The sequence below is a fragment of the Mobula hypostoma genome, chromosome 8, assembly GCF_963921235.1.
Source record: "Mobula hypostoma chromosome 8, sMobHyp1.1, whole genome shotgun sequence".
In the NCBI taxonomy this organism is placed as follows: Eukaryota; Metazoa; Chordata; class Chondrichthyes; order Myliobatiformes; family Myliobatidae; genus Mobula; species Mobula hypostoma.
This window is the reverse complement of record NC_086104.1, coordinates 100,848,849-100,866,386: the sequence shown is the minus strand read 5'-3', so window position 1 is coordinate 100,866,386 and position 17,538 is coordinate 100,848,849. Positions and strand designations below refer to the sequence as shown.

Here is a 17,538-nt window from a genome sequence, read left to right as displayed (position 1 = left end):
GGACATGGCTGAATTGCCAAAGCTTTGTTTTAAGCAGGTTTGTGAACACACAAGCACCGATGTCAAAGCCAAACTGCTGAGGCTTTAGGAAAATATGGAAAATATTTTCCCAAAGTGCAGACAATATGTATGACAGTGTAAATTACAAGTTTCTTATGAATGACCAAAATTAAGGGATACATTTTATTAATTAACTTAATTAATGTGATTTGCTTCCACATGAATTATGTTTCATAACTGGAATTAGTTGACAGCCATGCTCTGTGGATAGTATGAAATACATTACACAAACTATACAACTCTCTTAACACCATAAATCAGTGGTCAGTACTAATGAGAAATTGTGACACCACTGTACTTTAAGACTGAACTTGAAACTCTGCCAGTTCATTGATGTGCAGTCACAATCCATACCTAGCTTGACAATACTGTGGCGAGATGCTTTACTGTCACTGGAGTACATGGTTTCGTGTGAGTACATGGTTACGTGCGAGTACATGGTTACGTGCGAGTACATGGTTACGTGCGAGTACATGGTTACGTGCGAGTACATGGTTACGTGCGAGTACATGGTTTCGTGTGAGTACATGGTTACGTGCGAGTACATGGTTACGTGCGAGTACATGGTTACGTGTGAGTACATGGTTACGTGTGAGTACATGGTTACGTGTGAGTACCAAGAATATAGTAAATAAACCACTTCTAGAGACTCATCTCTTGGTAATAAGTGTTCTTTAGTTGCCAACAAACTGAACAGAAATTGAAGTCATTCTCATTAACAACAAAAGCTTACATTTATATTAACAAATCACTTTATAAAGCCAGATAAAACTCTTTGAAGGCTTCTTTAAACCCAAATCGACAGATACGCTCCACAACTAAGTCTTGTGAAATTTTATTTTATAGTTTTATTTTATTTAGAGATACAGCACGGCAACAAGCCCTTCTGGCCCATTGAGCTTGTGCTGCCCAATTAACCCTCTAACCCGTATTTCTTTGGAACATGGGAGAAAACCAGAGCATTTGGAAGAAACCCACGCGATCACGGGGAGAACATTCAAACTCCTTACAGACAGGAGCGGGAATTGACCCCAGGCTGTTGGCATGTGATAGTATTACACTAATAACTACGCTATCATACTACCACCACTCCCCTCCTCCCACGAGGATAAATATCCTTCAGAAAGAATTTTGTTCAGTACTCTAAAGTTGATAATCCTGCAATTTGAACTCACACACTGAAGAATGCTCTCAGCAATACAGTGAAAAGCAGCTTCACATGGGCACAACAGGAAAAATTGACTTAAGCTCATACCCGGTTGACGTTTGGAGAACTGTTGCATCTTCTGGTCAATTTACGTTTTGCATTCAATTGTTCTTTTACTGCAACCTCCTGTTCACGAAACACGGCAGAAAAACAACACAACACACGATCAGGACAAGACAGGACTGGACAGCTCGGAGAAACCAGCAGTTCCACAATGCAAAATTAACATTTCAGCACGTAAGCAAGCACTGGCTTTTCAGCTGGACAGAATAAAAAAGATATACAGTATTTCCCAAAACTCCAGGATACTCTCTACCAATAACTTCACCCTCAGCTCGTCTCATTACTTCTATAGCCTTCATTATAAAGCCTGAGAATTGTCACTGTGCTGCTGACTGTCATTCAGCATATTAAATCCATACTAGCTCTTTAAAGGAACACATTTTCCACAAAACCTTGCAAACTCTATTTTTAAAAACATATCCTGAGTATCAGAACAGAATCTGCAGCCACTGTTACCCAAAACAATGCATTCTAGTCTCTCAACCAATCGATGTTTAGATTCATTGTTCCTTGAAAGTGGTGTCACAGGTGGGTAGGATGGTTAAGAAAGCTTTTGGCACATTGACCTTCAAAGTACTGACTTCAGGAGATGGGATGTTATGTTGATGGTGTATAAGACATTGGTGAGGCCTAATTTGAAGTTTTGAGTCCAGTTTTGGTCACCTACTTAGACGAAAGATGTAAATAAGATTTGAAAGAGTACAGAGAAAATTTACAAGGATGTTTTAAGGTCCTGGGTTACAGGAAAAGGTTGAATAAATTAGAACTTCTTTTTCCATAGAATGTAGAAAATTGAGGGGCGATTTGATAGAGGTATACAAAATTATGAGGGATATAAGACCATAAGATATAAGAAATTCCTCATCTATTCTTACACTCCCTCACCATAAGAAACATTCTCTCCACATCGACTCTACCAACATTCGATAGGTTTCAATGAGGTCACCCATCATTCTTATGAATTCTAGTGAATACAGGCCCAGAGCAATCAAACGTCTTCATATAACAAGCCATTCAATCCTGGAATCATTTTCGTGAATATCCTTTGAATTCTCTCCAATGTTAGCCCATCCTTTCTAAGCTAAGGGGCCCAAAACTACACACAACATTCCAATTGATGCCTCAACAGTATTTATAAATCCTCAGCGTAACAGTCTTGCTTTTATTTTCTCGTCCTCTTGAAATGAATGCTAACATTGCATTTGCCTTCCTCACCACCAACTCAACCTGCAAATTAACCTGTAGGGCACAAGGACTCCCAAGTACCTTTGCACCTCAGACTTTTACATTTTCTCTCCATTTAGAAAACAGTCAACCCTTTCATTTCTTCTACCAAAGTGCACAATCATACACTTCCCGACACTATATTCCATCTGCCATTTCTTAGCCCATTCTCCCAATCTGTCCAAGTCTTTCTGTAGCCTCTCTACTTCCTTAAAACTACTTGCCCCGCCATCTATCTTTGTTTCAGCCACAAACTTGGCCACAAAGCCATCAATTCTGCTAGGCAAGTCATTGACATATATCGTAAAAGTGTCCCACCACAGAGCCCCATGGAACCACTAGTCACCAGCAGCCAACCAGAAAAGAATCCCTTTATTCACACTCTTTGCCTCCTGTCAATCAGCCAATGCTTTATCCATGATAGTATCTTTCCCGTAATACCATGGGCTTTTAGCTTATTAAGCAGCCTCATACTCAAGTGTCATATGAAGAACACTGACATGAATGTCAACACTTGGGAGAAAGATGCTTTGGACAGAAGTAGTTGGCACTGCATTGTCAAGAAGTCAATCCCAGCTATCAAGGAGAAAAGGCAGAAGAAATATGAAGCAGGTCATGAACGCAGACATTCGGTGCTAGACCAATCAAATCACAAATGCAACTGATGTGGGAGACGGTGCCGATCCAATGCTGGTCTTGTGGCCCATAAACTTGCCTGCAGAAACTAATCTCTCGGCACAGTCAACATCGAAATCGATGGACAAACGAAGAAGCCTCATGTGTGGCAGCTTGTCAAAGATCTTCTGAAAATCTACGTACACAACATCCATCAATGTAGGCTTTTTCCACTAAGATTATGGGTCAATGGCAAAAGAGGAAATCTTTAACCTGAGGGGGAACTTCTTCACTCAGAGTGTGGAACAAACTGCTAGCAGAAGTGGTGGATGCAGGGTCAATTTCAACATTTAAGAAAAATTTGGATACATGGAAAGGAGGGATATGCAGGGCTGTGGTCCGGGTGCAGGTCAATGGGACTAGGCAGATTAATGTTTCAGCACATATTAGAGGGACCGAAGGGCCTGTTTCTGTGCTGTAGTGCTTTATGACTCTAATTCTGGTAGCTTTGATGCCCTTGCAAAAAATAGATCCTTCTTTTTCCTTTTTCTAGCTTAATCAGGATAAGAATAACCCAAGAGATTTTGCAGATGCTGGGAATCCAGATTTACACATACAAAATTCTGGAGGAACTCAGCAAGAGAGGCAACATCTACGGAGAGGAATAAACAGTTGGGCTGAGACTATTCGTCAGCACTGGAATGAAAGGAGAAAGAAAGAAATGATAGGAAAAGGGAAGAGTACAAGCTGGTGAAGCCCAGTGTGGGGGAAGGAGGGTGGGCAGAGGTGTGGAGATAAAGTGAGATGCAGGGAGGTGATAGGTGGAAAAGTTAAAAGGCTGAAGGAGAAATCTGAAAGGAGAGGCAAGTGTACCATGGGAGAAAGGGAAGGAGGAGAGGCACCAGGGGGAAGGTGATGGGCAGATGAGAAGAGAAAGGGTAAGAGGGGAGCCAGAATGGGAAATGGAAGAAATTACCAGAAGAGTAACTTGCAAAAGGACAAACTGATATACAGATGTAGAATGCTGACAAATTAATAAGAGGGTGGACAATCAAAACAATGACTCCAATAAAAACAGAAGTTAGTGCCTTTAATGAGATTGGAGATGAAAGTCATTTGGTGAACACTTGAACATCCCCAAACTCTAAACATATCAATCTGAGACACCATTAGACTCATAGGTAAGCAACTCCCTTTAAATAACCACCATGAGAAATTTTTGCAGATGTGGAAATCCAGAGCAATACACACAAAATGCTGGAGGAACTCAGCAGGTCGGGCAGCAGCTATGGAAGTGAAAAAGCAGTTGACTTTTCAGGCTGAGATCCTTCTTCAGGACTAGAAAGGAAGACGCCAGAATAAAAAGTTGGAGAGAGGGGAAGGAGAATAGCCAGAAGGTGATAGGTGAGGTCAAGTGGATGGGAAAGTTAAAGGGCCGGAGAAGAAGGAATCTGATAGGAGGGAGGAGTGGACTAGAGGAAAAAGGAAAGGAAGAGGGGACCAGGGGGAAGGTGATAAGCAGGTGAGAAGGCGTAAAAGGTCAGAGTGGGGAACAGAAGAGGAGGAATGTGGGGGAGGGGGGGAAAGAGGGAAAACGTTTTCACCTGAAGGAGAAATTGAATTCATACCATCAGGTTGGAAGCAACCCGGGCAGAATATAGGTGCTGTTCCTCAACCCTAAGAGTGTCTTATCTTGGCACATGAGGTGGCCATGGACCAACACGTCGGAAAGGGAACAGGAATCAGATTTTAAAAGTTTGTCAGATAGAGTGGAGCTGTGCAACGAAACAATCCCCCCAATTTATGACCAAAGTAAATGAGGCCGCATCAGGTGTACCAGACACAATGGACAATCCTAGCAGATTCGCAGGTGAAGTGTTGCCTCACTTGAAAGGACTGTTTGGAGCCCTGAATGGAAGTGAGACAGGAGGTAAATGGGCAGGTGTAGCATTTAGGCCACTTCCAGGGATAAGTGCCGGAAGGGAGATTAACGGGGAGGAATGAATGGACAAGTGAATTGCAGTGGAAGCGATCCCTGCAGGAAGTGGAGGGGGTGGAGCTGGAGGTAAAGATGGAGCTGGAGGTAAAGATATGTTTAGTAGTAGGATCCCTTTGGTGATGGCGGAAGTTGTGGAGGATGATGTGTTGCACGTGGAGGCTCATGCAGTGGTAGATAAGGACAAGAGGAACTCTATCACTGTAAAGGCGGTGGGAAGATGGGGATGTTTGGGATATGGAGCAGATGTTGGTGAGGGATAGAAGTGCATAAGGACTGAACATCCATGATGAAAATGAGGCAGTCAGGACCAGGGAACCAAGTTACTGAGGAGATCGACAGCATGAGAAGTGTTACTGATGTAAGTGGAAAGGGAAGGGATGGGACTGAACCAAAGGGAAAAAATGGAATAGCTGTTTGAGGATGTGAATTCAGTGGGGCAGAGACAATACGCCTATCCATTCAGTCCGGTTTGTGTCCCTTTAAATAATAGTGTTCTGCTGTGGAGGCTAAAAGTTTAGAGCATTTAAAAATAAACAAAAACAATTTACAGAAAATAAAGTTTATACATTCCAGGTATTTTCTTTTAAATCAACAACTACACTGATGTACAATTAGGTTCACTTCTAATTTGATCTGTGCTCAGCTCAAACTCATGAAACAGATTTAATATTAAACAACACTTTTAATTATTCTTTCAACTGCTCATCAAGCAGTTTCTTTATACCTCCAGTGAAATCCTTCACAAAACCCTTCCACCTGTCCCTGAGCCAAAACACAAACCTTAAAGAAGACCCTCATAATTGTGTTCTTAGAAATTGATCTGTGTTGCAATTTCCTGTCAGGTCATCACCACCTGCCAAATTTCCTGTTGATTTATTTCCTTTTCACACCAATTTTGTGGGAGAAGATCATATTCTACATCTCAAATTTTTGATGGTGATTTGTGAATACTGGAAGGATGAATCTCTGTAACCCAAAAAGCCATAAAGGATGGATTCACAGATACACAAGAGACGCTGGAAAACTTGAGAAACACAGACAAAACGCTGGAAGAACTCAACAGATCAGGCAGCATCTATGGAGGGGAATAAACAGTTGACATTTTGGGCTGAGACCCTTCATCAGGATTGTCTGTACTACTTTTGTGCTCCTTTCTCAGATAGCTCCATAGGATTGAAGAACTGTTGCTTCCACTCTGTTATGGACTTTTAAGGTGGCTGACGAGGCTGATTTGGGAGTTACAGACTCTAGCAAAGGTAGAATCTGATGAGATGGGTGATTACTTGCCAGTTAAACTCGAAAATATTGTTATTATTGCTGCAAACCCTTAAATTCCAAGATTGCAAAAATGCATATTGATTAAAAAAATCAATACTAAAAAAATTTTACCGACAAACAATTAAACCGAATGAAAATGTAGTTCACCTACTTTTACAGAACTGCTTTCTAATGACACAAAATTACAAATAAAATATATAATACCTTATTTGTTTTAATGCTAAATCTGGTTTGGCTTCTAACCTTCCTTACCTGCACACATCATGAAAATGTTGAAGTAGAAACAGCAACAGAAGCCACCATAATCAACAGTTTACAGTGTTTCAAACATTATCATTGATATTCACCTGGCGTAGGCGGTCCAGTGTAAGGATGTTCTCCACCGCCAGTACACTACGTAGGTATTTCTCAATGTAGGCTTCCTTCTCAGCAGACTCTGCATTTTCCAGTTCAGCTGCCATCCGTGCCAGGGTTTCACGGTCTTCAGATGCCTGAGCATCCTGAAACAGCAAGGATTAGTTCATCTCGGAAAGCATTAACAGGTATACTAAAGATTTACTGAATACCTCCTAGTTCTCCCACAGTTGGAATACAATGGGGAAGTCAGAAGGTACGAAGGTTTGGAGGACATTTAATGAATTGATACCAGTATCATTAGAGGAGTATGGTGTGTCTATGATGGGGTAGTACCTCTAATGAAGGGGCTTGTCATGTCCACTGAGGGGCAGATCACTCACCTCTGGTCCCCACTGGACACTCAGCTCTCATCCATGGCTCCAAGTAGCTGTTAGCATGTGACAGCAGCCACACCCCAGTACACTGCTTTGACAGGTGGGCTCAACCATGCGAAGGCAGCCGATGGCCTCATACAAAGGTGAGATAGGGACATGCCCTGTCCTAGCATGAGAGTCAGCTCCAGCAGACTGGGCGAATGAGACTACAGTGAGATCCAATGGCCAGGAGGACGGTAATGTAACAGAGAGAGAAGGGCGTGACGAGCACAGACGACCTCATGGTCATCCACTGCAACCAAAGAATACCCCAGTTTGTCACACTTGTTTGCACCACTGGATCGGTTGAGCAGGTGGAACTGTCCCAGCATCACAGCTTTTCCACTTTAAAAACTCTCCCATACAGGTTTCCCATTATCGTTGGACACAGTAGACACCACCACCAGTGACATCAGACTTTAATTTCCTGGAGAGGCCAAAAGGAATAAATATCTTTCATAGACTCACAAAAATGAAGAAATTTAACAGAAAGTCGTTCAAAGGAGTCAGTAAGCACAAATAGTTCAAAAAAGGTGGTCATCAACATGGCTCATTGCAAGTGAGGTAACAATTAAACATACATTTGCAAGTCTTGCAAATTCATGATGGTTTTAATAAGTTTTCATTCCCTATACTTAATGGCTATAACAATCTTCATTTTTATATCAAATTGGGAATGTAGGAAGAAATTTGTTCACCTATTGTGCCTGTGCCAATCTTAATAGTTCAATCTAACTTGCCCTGTTTTTCCTTACTTACTCCCAGGGTTTTTACATTTTTTTAATATAAGTATCCCTGTCTTTTTGAAAGTTAGTATTAAAGCTGCTTCCACCAATCTTTTACAACATGTATTCCAGATCTTGATCTGCTACCAAAAATCCTCTCTGGGAAGGAAAGGGCAAGCAGCCAGCATAGGACGCTGGGGGGAGGGGCGTGGAGAGCAGAGTACAAGTGGCAAGTGATAGGTGAAACCAGGTGAGGAGGAAGGAAGGTGGTTTGGGGGGGGAATGAAGCAAGAAGCTGGGAGATGATAGGTGAAAGAGGTCAAGGGCTGAAGAAGGAAGCATTTGATAGGAGATTGGACCATGTGAGAAAGGGAAGGTGGAGAGGCATCAGGGAGAGGTAATCAGCAGATGAGAAGAGCCAGAGCCAGAGGAGGGAACAGAAGAGGGAAGGGGGAAAATTACCGGAAGTTAGAGGAATCGATGTTCACGCAATCAGGTTGAAGGCGAGCCAGACAGAATATGAAGTGTTGCTCCTCCAACCTGCAAGTGGCCTCATTGTGGCAGTACAGAATGCCATGCAATGACATGGCAGCATGGGAATGGGGATTAGAATTAAAATGGCCGGCCACCAAAAAATCCTGCTTGTTACAGACAGAGTGAAGGTGCTCAACAAAGCAGACGCCCAATCTACGTTGGGTTTCACTGATGTAGATGAGGCTGCACCAGAGCAGTAGGTGACTGCAACAGACTTGCGGGTGAAGTGTTGCCTCACCAGGAAGGGCTGTTCAGGGCTCTGAACGGAGGTGAGGGAGGAGATGAATGGGCAGGTGAGGCTCTTCTTCCACCTGCAGGGATAAGTGCCAAGATGGAGATCAGTGGGGAAGGGCTTCGAATTTCCCAGCTTGACTTCCACACTGCTCCAGAGTAAATACCTCACAGGCAGCCAATGGTTTACTTAGTAAATATACAGGTTAAATTCACTTGCGTTAAATCAGACTTCCCGAACACCCTTTTTCAATGATTACCATGGACTATATTTTAAGATTAGTTCTATTTGTCACACGTACATCAAAACATACAGCAAAGTGCTTCATTTTGTACAGTGAGGGTTGTGCTGGACAGCATCAACATGGGCTTCCCCACAACTTCCTAATCCTAACTCGTCTTTGGAACGTGGGAGGAAACTGAAGCTCCCGGAAGACACGACAAACTCCTGCAGAGAGTGGGGCGAACTGGGGGGCGTCACGCGATGACGTGGGATTGAGACGTGTAAATCCAGCTCTCCCGCAACAAATCAGTAAAGTACCATTTAAACGAAACAAAGTTAATAAATATTTTCTGAAAACTATTTATAAACTTTGTAAGACTACTTTACGATATGCCTCCTAAACCGCAACAAAAGAAGTCTGCTGTTGCGAAGCAGCCGCGAGAGGGGAAGAAAAAAGGGCCTACTGCAACGATGGAGCCTCGGACTCAGGTTGGATCTCCTTCGGTAGAACAGGGAGCAATGGCGGTGGTAACGGGTTGTTCAAAGAAGGCACCAGAAATGCGCATGTGCAAAGAAGAGCGCATGCGCAAATCGACACAACGCAAACTACAAGAACCAACAGCCACTGCAATTGAAAATGACTCAGAGTCAGAATTGGATTCTGCAGAGAACACAGATGAAGAAGAGGAGGAAGAATTGGAAGCGATTGGAAGTAAAGGAGATGATAGGGACATAAGAAAGGCTATATTGCAACTAACGGCTGAACTAAGAAAAGTAAGAGAAGAGCTTAGAGATACGAAGATGTGCTATAATAAAGTTATGGAAAGACAGGACAAAATGGATAAGAAGCTTCAAAAGATGGAAAGAGCAATGGGGCATATGAATGATAGAGTGAAAAAACAGAAAATGATTTGCTTGTCTGGAACTCGGAAAGAAATCGACTCTTGGAGAAAGTGGACATGTTGGAAAATTTCAGTAGACGTAATAATATTAAAATTGTTGGTCTTAAAGAAGGTACGGAGGGAGAAAAGCCAATAGAATTTTTTCAAAAATGGATCCCGGATGTTTTGCAAATGGAAGAGGAGGTTCGACCAATTGAAATTGAGCGGGCACATAGAGCTCTAAGACCAAAACCAAAAGATGACCAATATCCACGATCGATTTTAATAAAATTCTTAAGATTTCAAGACAAGGAAAGGATTCTACAGGCAGCTGCTTGAGCTGCCAAGGATAGAAAAGGGCCATTGATAATTAAAGGGAACAAAGTTTTTTTCTACCCTGATATAAGTTATGAACTTTTGAAGAGAAGGAAGAAATTTAATCCAGTGAAAAAAACCCTATGGGATCATGGTTATCAATTTATACTGCGTTATCCTGCAACCTTGAAGATTTTTTTGCCTGGTGGAGAAAAAAGATTTTTTGATGACTACCAGAAAGCAGAGCAGTTTGTGTGAGATTCTCTGAATATTCACCAGATACAAGAACAAATCCAGGGGAGTGAGATAGATTGAAGATGAAGATTGGGTTAAAGAATGGACTTGTTGGATTTTTGAAGCTGGATGAATGTATAAATATATCATTAATTATACGAGGGGGTAAGAAAGGTTAAAACTGGAGGAATATTAGTTGGGAATAGTAACATTAATTTTGCCTATATATATATAATTTTTTTTTGTTGCGGGGGAGCTGGAAGAAGCACAGATCATTGCTACGCTAATCATGTGTGCAAGCGTGGCTTTTGCCACGACCCGTAAAATGGAAGGGGGTAGTGTTGTGTATCTCTTCATTCACAACATTAGTGGGGGGGTATTTTGTTTTTTCTTTTTTTGTATTCTTTCTATCTTTTCTTTTCTTTTTGCCTGGAAGGTTGGGAGGGAAACACATAGCAACATGGTGAAGTTTAACGAGATTTCCCAAGGAACTATGAGAGTTGAGAAGATAAGTAATGTTTTAGATTGGAGTAACTTTGTTAAGAATAATGACTAATTTATTGAATTTTTTGAGTTTTAATGTTAATGGGCTTAATGGACCAGTGAAAAGAAAAAGAATCTTAACACATATTAAAAAAATGAAGATAGATTTAGCTTTTTTACAGGAAACGCACCTAACAGAAACAGAACATCAGAAACTAAAGAGAGATTGGGTGGGTAGTGTTGTTGCGGCTTCATTTAATTCAAAAGCGAGGGGAGTAGCAATTTTGATCAATCAAACGTTACCAATTAGAATACAAAATGTAATAACTGATTCTGCGGGGAGATATGTGATTATACATTGTCAACTTTTTTCTGAATTATGGACTTTTATGAATATTTATGCACCAAATGAAAATGATGCAAAATTCATACAAGAAGCTTTTCTGAATTTGGCGGATGCACATGAAAAAATATTAATTGGAGGAGACTTTAATTTTTGCTTAGACCCAGTCTTAGATAGATCAACCAAGGCTGTTATAAAATCGAAGGTAGTAAATTTAACTTTATCATTGATGAAGGATTTAAATTTGATTGCTATATGGAGAAGAATCAATCCTAAAGAAAGAGACTATTCGTTCTACTCCCACAGACATAAAACTTACTCAAGGATAGATTTGTTTCTATTATCAATGCATATTCAACACAGAGTGAAAAATATGGAATATAAAGCAAGAATATTATCAGATCATTCCCCTTTATTAATGACAATAATAATGGCTGATAAGGAAGAAGTGGCTTATAGATGGAGATTTAATTCAACATTATTAAAACGTCAAGATTTCTGTGATATTATGAAAAAGCAGATTCAATTTTTTTTGGATACAAATTTTTATTCAGTGGATGATAAATTTATATTATGGGATGCGATGAAAGCATATCTTAGGGGCCAGATAATAAGTTATACGTCTAAAATTAAGAAAGAATATATGGCAGAACTAGATCAATTGGAAAAAGAGATTACAAAAATAGAAAAAGAATCTCAAAGATATATGTCAGAAGAAAAACGAAGACAACTTGTTAATAAGAAGTTACAATATAATACACTTCAGACATATAGAACGGAAAAAGCAATTATAAGAATTAAACAAAGGTATTATGAGTTAGGTGAGAGAGCACATAAAATTCTTGCCTGGCAGTTGAAAACAGAACAAGCTTCCAAGACAATAAATGCAATTAGAACAAGGGCAAATAAAATATCTTATAAACCTCTTGAAATAAATGAAACTTTTAAAAATTTCTATTCTGAATTGTATCAATCAGAATCCCAAAATGATGTTAATGAGATAGAAAGGTTTTTAATCACAAATTTCTCTTCCAAAATTGAATTTGGAAGAACAGAAGGGATTAGATGTGCCTTTTACATTAAAAGAAGTTGAAGAAGCTTTAGGATCACTCCAAAGTAATAAACCTCCAGGAGAAGATGGTTTTCCACCTGAATTTTATAAAAAATTTAAAGATTTATTATTTCCTCTTTTTATGGAACTAATATGTCAAGCAGAAAAAATACATAAACTTCCAGAATCTTTTTCAACAGCGATTGTAATAGTATTGCCAAAAAAAGACAGAGACCCTATGAAACCAACATCATACAGGCCTATTTCTTTATTGAATACGGATTATAAAATAATAGCAAAAATTTTATCGAATAGATTATCTAAATATTTACCAAAATTAATACATATGGATCAAACAGGATTTATTAAAAATAGACAATTGGCAGATAATGTAACCCGGCTACTCAGTATAATTCATTTGGCACAAAAAAGGGATGAGAAGAGTACAGTAGTAACTTTGGATGCAGAAAAAGCATTTGATAGATTAGAATGGGATTTTTTATTTAAAGTATTAGAAAAATATGGGTTAGGAACATCTTTTATAAATTGGATTAAAACTTTAAATTCTAACCCTAAAGCTAAAGTAGTGACAAATTCTCAAATTTCAACACCATTCCAGTTAAAAAGGTCAACTAGACAAGGTTGTCCATTATCACCTGCTTTATTTGTACTAGCGATAGAGCCATTAGCAGAACTAATCAGAATTGATAGAGATATTATGGGTTTTAGAGTTAATCAGGAGGAATATAAAATTAATCTTTTTGCCGATGATGTTTTGATCTATTTAACAAACCCACAACATTCATTACATAAACTATCTTCCAGATTGGATGAATATGGGAAGGTATCAGGTTACAAAATAAATTGGGATGAAAGTGAAATTTTACCTCTTACTAAAGGAGACTATAGTCAATGTCGATTAGTAACCCAGTTTAGATGGCCGGTAAATGGTATAAAGTATTTAGGTATAAGACTTGATAATGATGTAAAGAATTTATATAAATTTAATTATTTACCACTGTTGAAAAAAATTCAAGAAGATTTTGACAAATGGATGATACTACCAATAACATTAGTAGGTAGAGTCAATGTTGTAGAAATGAATATATTTCCTAGATTACAGTATTTGTTTCAAACATTACCAATACAATTGCCACAGAAATTTTTTCAAGAGTTAAATAAATGTATGAGAAAATTTCTTTGGAAAGGTAAAATGTCAAGAATATCATTGGAAAAATTGACATGTAAATTTAGGTTAGGAGGGTTACAACTTCCAAACTTTAAAAACTATTATAAAGCAAATCAACTTAGATTTATTGCATCTTTCTTCGATGATCAAAAGCCAGCATGGATTAAAATAGAACTAGACAAGATAGGAGAAAATAGACCTGAAGATTTTATATATAAATGGGAATCTAAATGGATACGGGAAAAGAAAGAATCTCCTATATTAACACATTTGATTGATTTATGGAATAAGATAAATGATGATAATGAAACACAGAAATCTCTATTAGCAAGGAGACCTTTGTTTCAAAACAGACTTATTCCTTTTACAATGGACAATCAACTTTTATATAATTGGTACCAAAAAGGGATTAAATTTATAGGAGATTGTTTTGAACGAGGTATATTGATGTCATTTGAACAATTAAAGGATAAATATAAAATATCTAATAATACTTTCTTTTGTTACTTTCAATTAAGGGCTTACTTAAAAGGTAAGCTGGGTCAAACAATGTTTTTGCCAAAACCTAATGAAATTGAAATTTTAATTCAAAAAGGGAAAATTAAAAAATTTATTTCTTGTATGTATAATTTGATTCAAGAACAGACAACTAAACAAGGAACCCATAAGTCAAAGCAAAAATGGGAAACAGATTTGAATAGTAATATTGATGAAACAAATTGGTCAAGACTCTGTCTTGACAGTATGACAAATACAATAAATGTTCGACTTAGATTAGTACAATATAATTTTTTACACCAATTATATATTACACCACAAAAAATAAATAGATTAAATTCAAATCTATCTGATAAATGCTTTCGGTGTAATCAAGAAATTGGTACTTTTTTACATTCTACTTGGTCTTGTTTTAAAATTCAACCCTTTTGGATAAATTTAAGAGTCTTATTGGAACAAATTACTGGAACTCAACTTCCACATAACCCTGTATTATTTCTATTAGGTGATATTGAAGGGATTAAACTGAAACTTAAATTGAATAAATATCAGAAAGAATTTGTAAAAATTGCATTGGCAGTAGCTAAGAAGACTATATCAGTTACTTGGAAATCTGATTCGTATTTAAGTATGGATCGTTGGAATAATGAAATGGCTAGTTCTATTCCACTCGAAAAAAATTACTTATAATTTAAGAGATAAATATGTAACATTTTTGAATATTTGGCACCCTTATTTACAAAAGATAGGATGGCATATTTAAGTGCTCCAATAAAGACCTTGGTCCCTTGGGGAAAGTAACGAATAATTATACCAAATTTATTTTGAATCCCATGGAGCATGTGGAAACCTTCCAATACCCAGGCGGCTCTTTTCTTTTTTCTCTCTTTCTTTCTTTTTAGGTAGGACTATATATATGGGGGGGGGAGGGGGGAGGGTAGATTTTATCTTTTCATGTATTCTTTTTGAAAACTCAATAAAAATTATATTAAAAAAAAAAGAGAGTGGGGTGAACTGAAACCCGATCTTACAGCTTACGCTGTGGAGTGTTGGGCTAACTAGTAGGTTATCATGTCATTCCAGATAGAAAAGCAGTATAATAATATTAGTAGTGGCAAATTATTAAGAGTCAATTAATACAAAGAGCATTAAAACTAGTTCAGGAAATATCATCAGAAAGACAATGTTTAAATACCTCTGGGATATTGGAGACAATCTCAAAGGTCACTCCACATGCATTCAGCGTACTTCTGTGGGACATTCTTCTCAAGAAATTTTGTGCAAAACCCTGTAATGACATTTCTTGGTATAAGTGACATGTCAGTACATTGCATACCAGCCCACCAGATCAAGGTAAAGGGGCAAATTACCCCTATCCTATGCTCTTAGTGCTCTGGATTAGCCATGTACCATTCAGGCGGAACTCATCACCATAACTGGAACACCAAATGAAAGTAGTTAAAATCTATTGAACTACGGTTATCGTTTGTCCGATTATGGAGTGTATGAAACTACCCAGGATTTTACAATGTTGGATTGGCTCTCAGAGGTCAGGCATGGGAAACCCAAAGTCCTCAGATGGAGTCTGTAATGTGTAAACATCCAGAACTGTACAACTTCCCAGCACAAAGATTCAACAAGTTTCCTGATACTTTTCTCATTAGGACCAACAGAACTAGGTCATGAATTAGTGCAGATACAGGAGACTGCAAATGTTGGAAATCTGGAGCAACATTCAGATAGCCGGAGAAATTCAGCACGTCAGGCAGCATCTACAGAGGGAAGTGGACATCTGACGTTTCAGGTCAAGATCCTTCTTCAGGACACCTGATTAATCGAGAGCTGATGAAGGGCTTTGAGCCAAAGCGTCAACTGTCCACCTCCCTCCATTGGTGCTACCTGATCCACTGAGTTCCTCCAGCACCTCTGTGTGTTGGTCATCAAGGATCAACTTTATTTGCCATGTATTATTTTAACAACTCTGTTTACGTGTATTAGGACTTTGCTGTGGTGCGTTGGCCATGGCACAACATGCAACAAAAATCAACAACATTCAACAATTACAAGGAATAAATTAAATCAAAAATTAAATTAAAACATTTAAATAAAAAAAGCTAACAAAGTTACTAAGTAATATCTGCTGGCAGACTTCCCTACATGGCCACTAGCCATCAATCAGGAGTACTTACGGCAGACTTTTCCAATCTCTTAACCAAGAGTAATTCACACTAGTAAATACAGAGATCAGTCTTAAATTTTTAATTTAAATTCAACCTTAAGAGATAGGATCTGAATTTAAGACACTCAGGCCATCAAACCTGCTCTGCCATTCTATAATGGCTGATTTATTATCCTTCTCACCCTCACCCTATTCTTCTGTCTTCTCCCCGTAATCTCTGACACCCTAATCAAAAATTTCACCAACTCTGCTTTAAATATAACCAATGACTTGGCCTTCACAGCCATCTGTGGCAATGAATTCCACTGATTCATTACCATCAGACAAAAGAAATTCCTCCTCACCTCTGTCTAAAGCAGGGGTTCCCAATCTTTTTTATGCCATTGGCCCCTACCACTAACTGAGGGATCTGTGGATCCCAGGTTGGGAACCCCTGGTTTAAAGGGATGTCCTTGTATTCAGAGGCGATGTCCTCCAGTTCTAGACTCTCCCACAGTAGGAAATTAGCCAACACACCACTGAATTCAACAAGTATAATGAAGTACTATTTTATCATGAAAACAGAAAATTTGCAGATGCTGGAAAACAAAACTCAGCAGGCCAGGCAGCATCTATGGAAAAGAGCACAGTCCACTTTTCGGGCCAAGACTCTTCATCCGGACTTCCTGATTTTTAAAGAATCACTCGATTCTGGCATAGTTCCAGAGGATTGAAAGACTGCAAATGTCACTCCTCTCTTTAAGAAGGGAGGAAGGCAAAAGAAAGAAAATTATAGGCTAGTTAGCCTCACCTCAGTGGTTGGGAAAATGTTGGGGTCTATTATTAAGAATGAGGTTTTTGGGTACTTGGAGACTAATGATAAAATAAGTCAAAGTCAGCATGGTTTCTGTGAAGGGAAATCGTACCTGACAAATCTGTTAGAGTTCTTTGAGGAGGTAACAAGCAGGTGAACCAAGGAGAGGCAGTGGATGTCATTTACTTAGGTTTTCAGAAGGCACTTGATAAGATGCCACCCGAGGCTGCTTAACAAGATAAAATCCTATGGCCTTACAGGAAAGATACCGGCATGGATAGAGGAATGGCTGACAGGCAGGAGGCAGCAAGTGGGAACAAAAGGGGCTTTTTCTGTTTGCCTGCCAGTGACTAGTGGTGTTCCTCAGGGTTCAGTATTGGGATCACTACTTTTCACATTGCTTGTCAATGATTTAGATAATGGAATTGATAGCTTTGTGACGAAGTTTGCTGATGATACAAAGATACGTAGAGGGATAGGTAGTGCTGAGGAAGCAATGCATTTGCAGCAGGACTTAGACAAATATGAAGAATGGGCAAAAAAAGAGGCAGATGGAATATAGTGTTGGGAAATGATCATGCATTTGGTAAAAGGAACAAAAGTGCAGACTATTATTTAAATGGGGAGAAGATTCAAATATCAG

At 38.8% G+C, this 17,538-nt stretch overlaps 1 protein-coding gene across 1 annotated transcript in view; it reads right to left on the bottom strand.

Moving 5' to 3' along the window:
* The window catches only part of LOC134350789 (kinesin-like protein KIF13B), a 285,072-nt gene that overhangs the window by 29,900 nt on the left and 237,634 nt on the right, over window positions 1-17,538 (bottom strand). The window contains exons 32-34 of the mRNA XM_063056478.1: window positions 15,119-15,211; window positions 6,794-6,946; window positions 1,316-1,393 (exon numbers count right to left, since the gene is read on the bottom strand). Of these exons, the coding sequence (XP_062912548.1) occupies window positions 1,316-1,393; window positions 6,794-6,946; window positions 15,119-15,211 (324 nt within the window). The remainder of the gene's footprint in view (window positions 1-1,315; window positions 1,394-6,793; window positions 6,947-15,118; window positions 15,212-17,538) is intronic.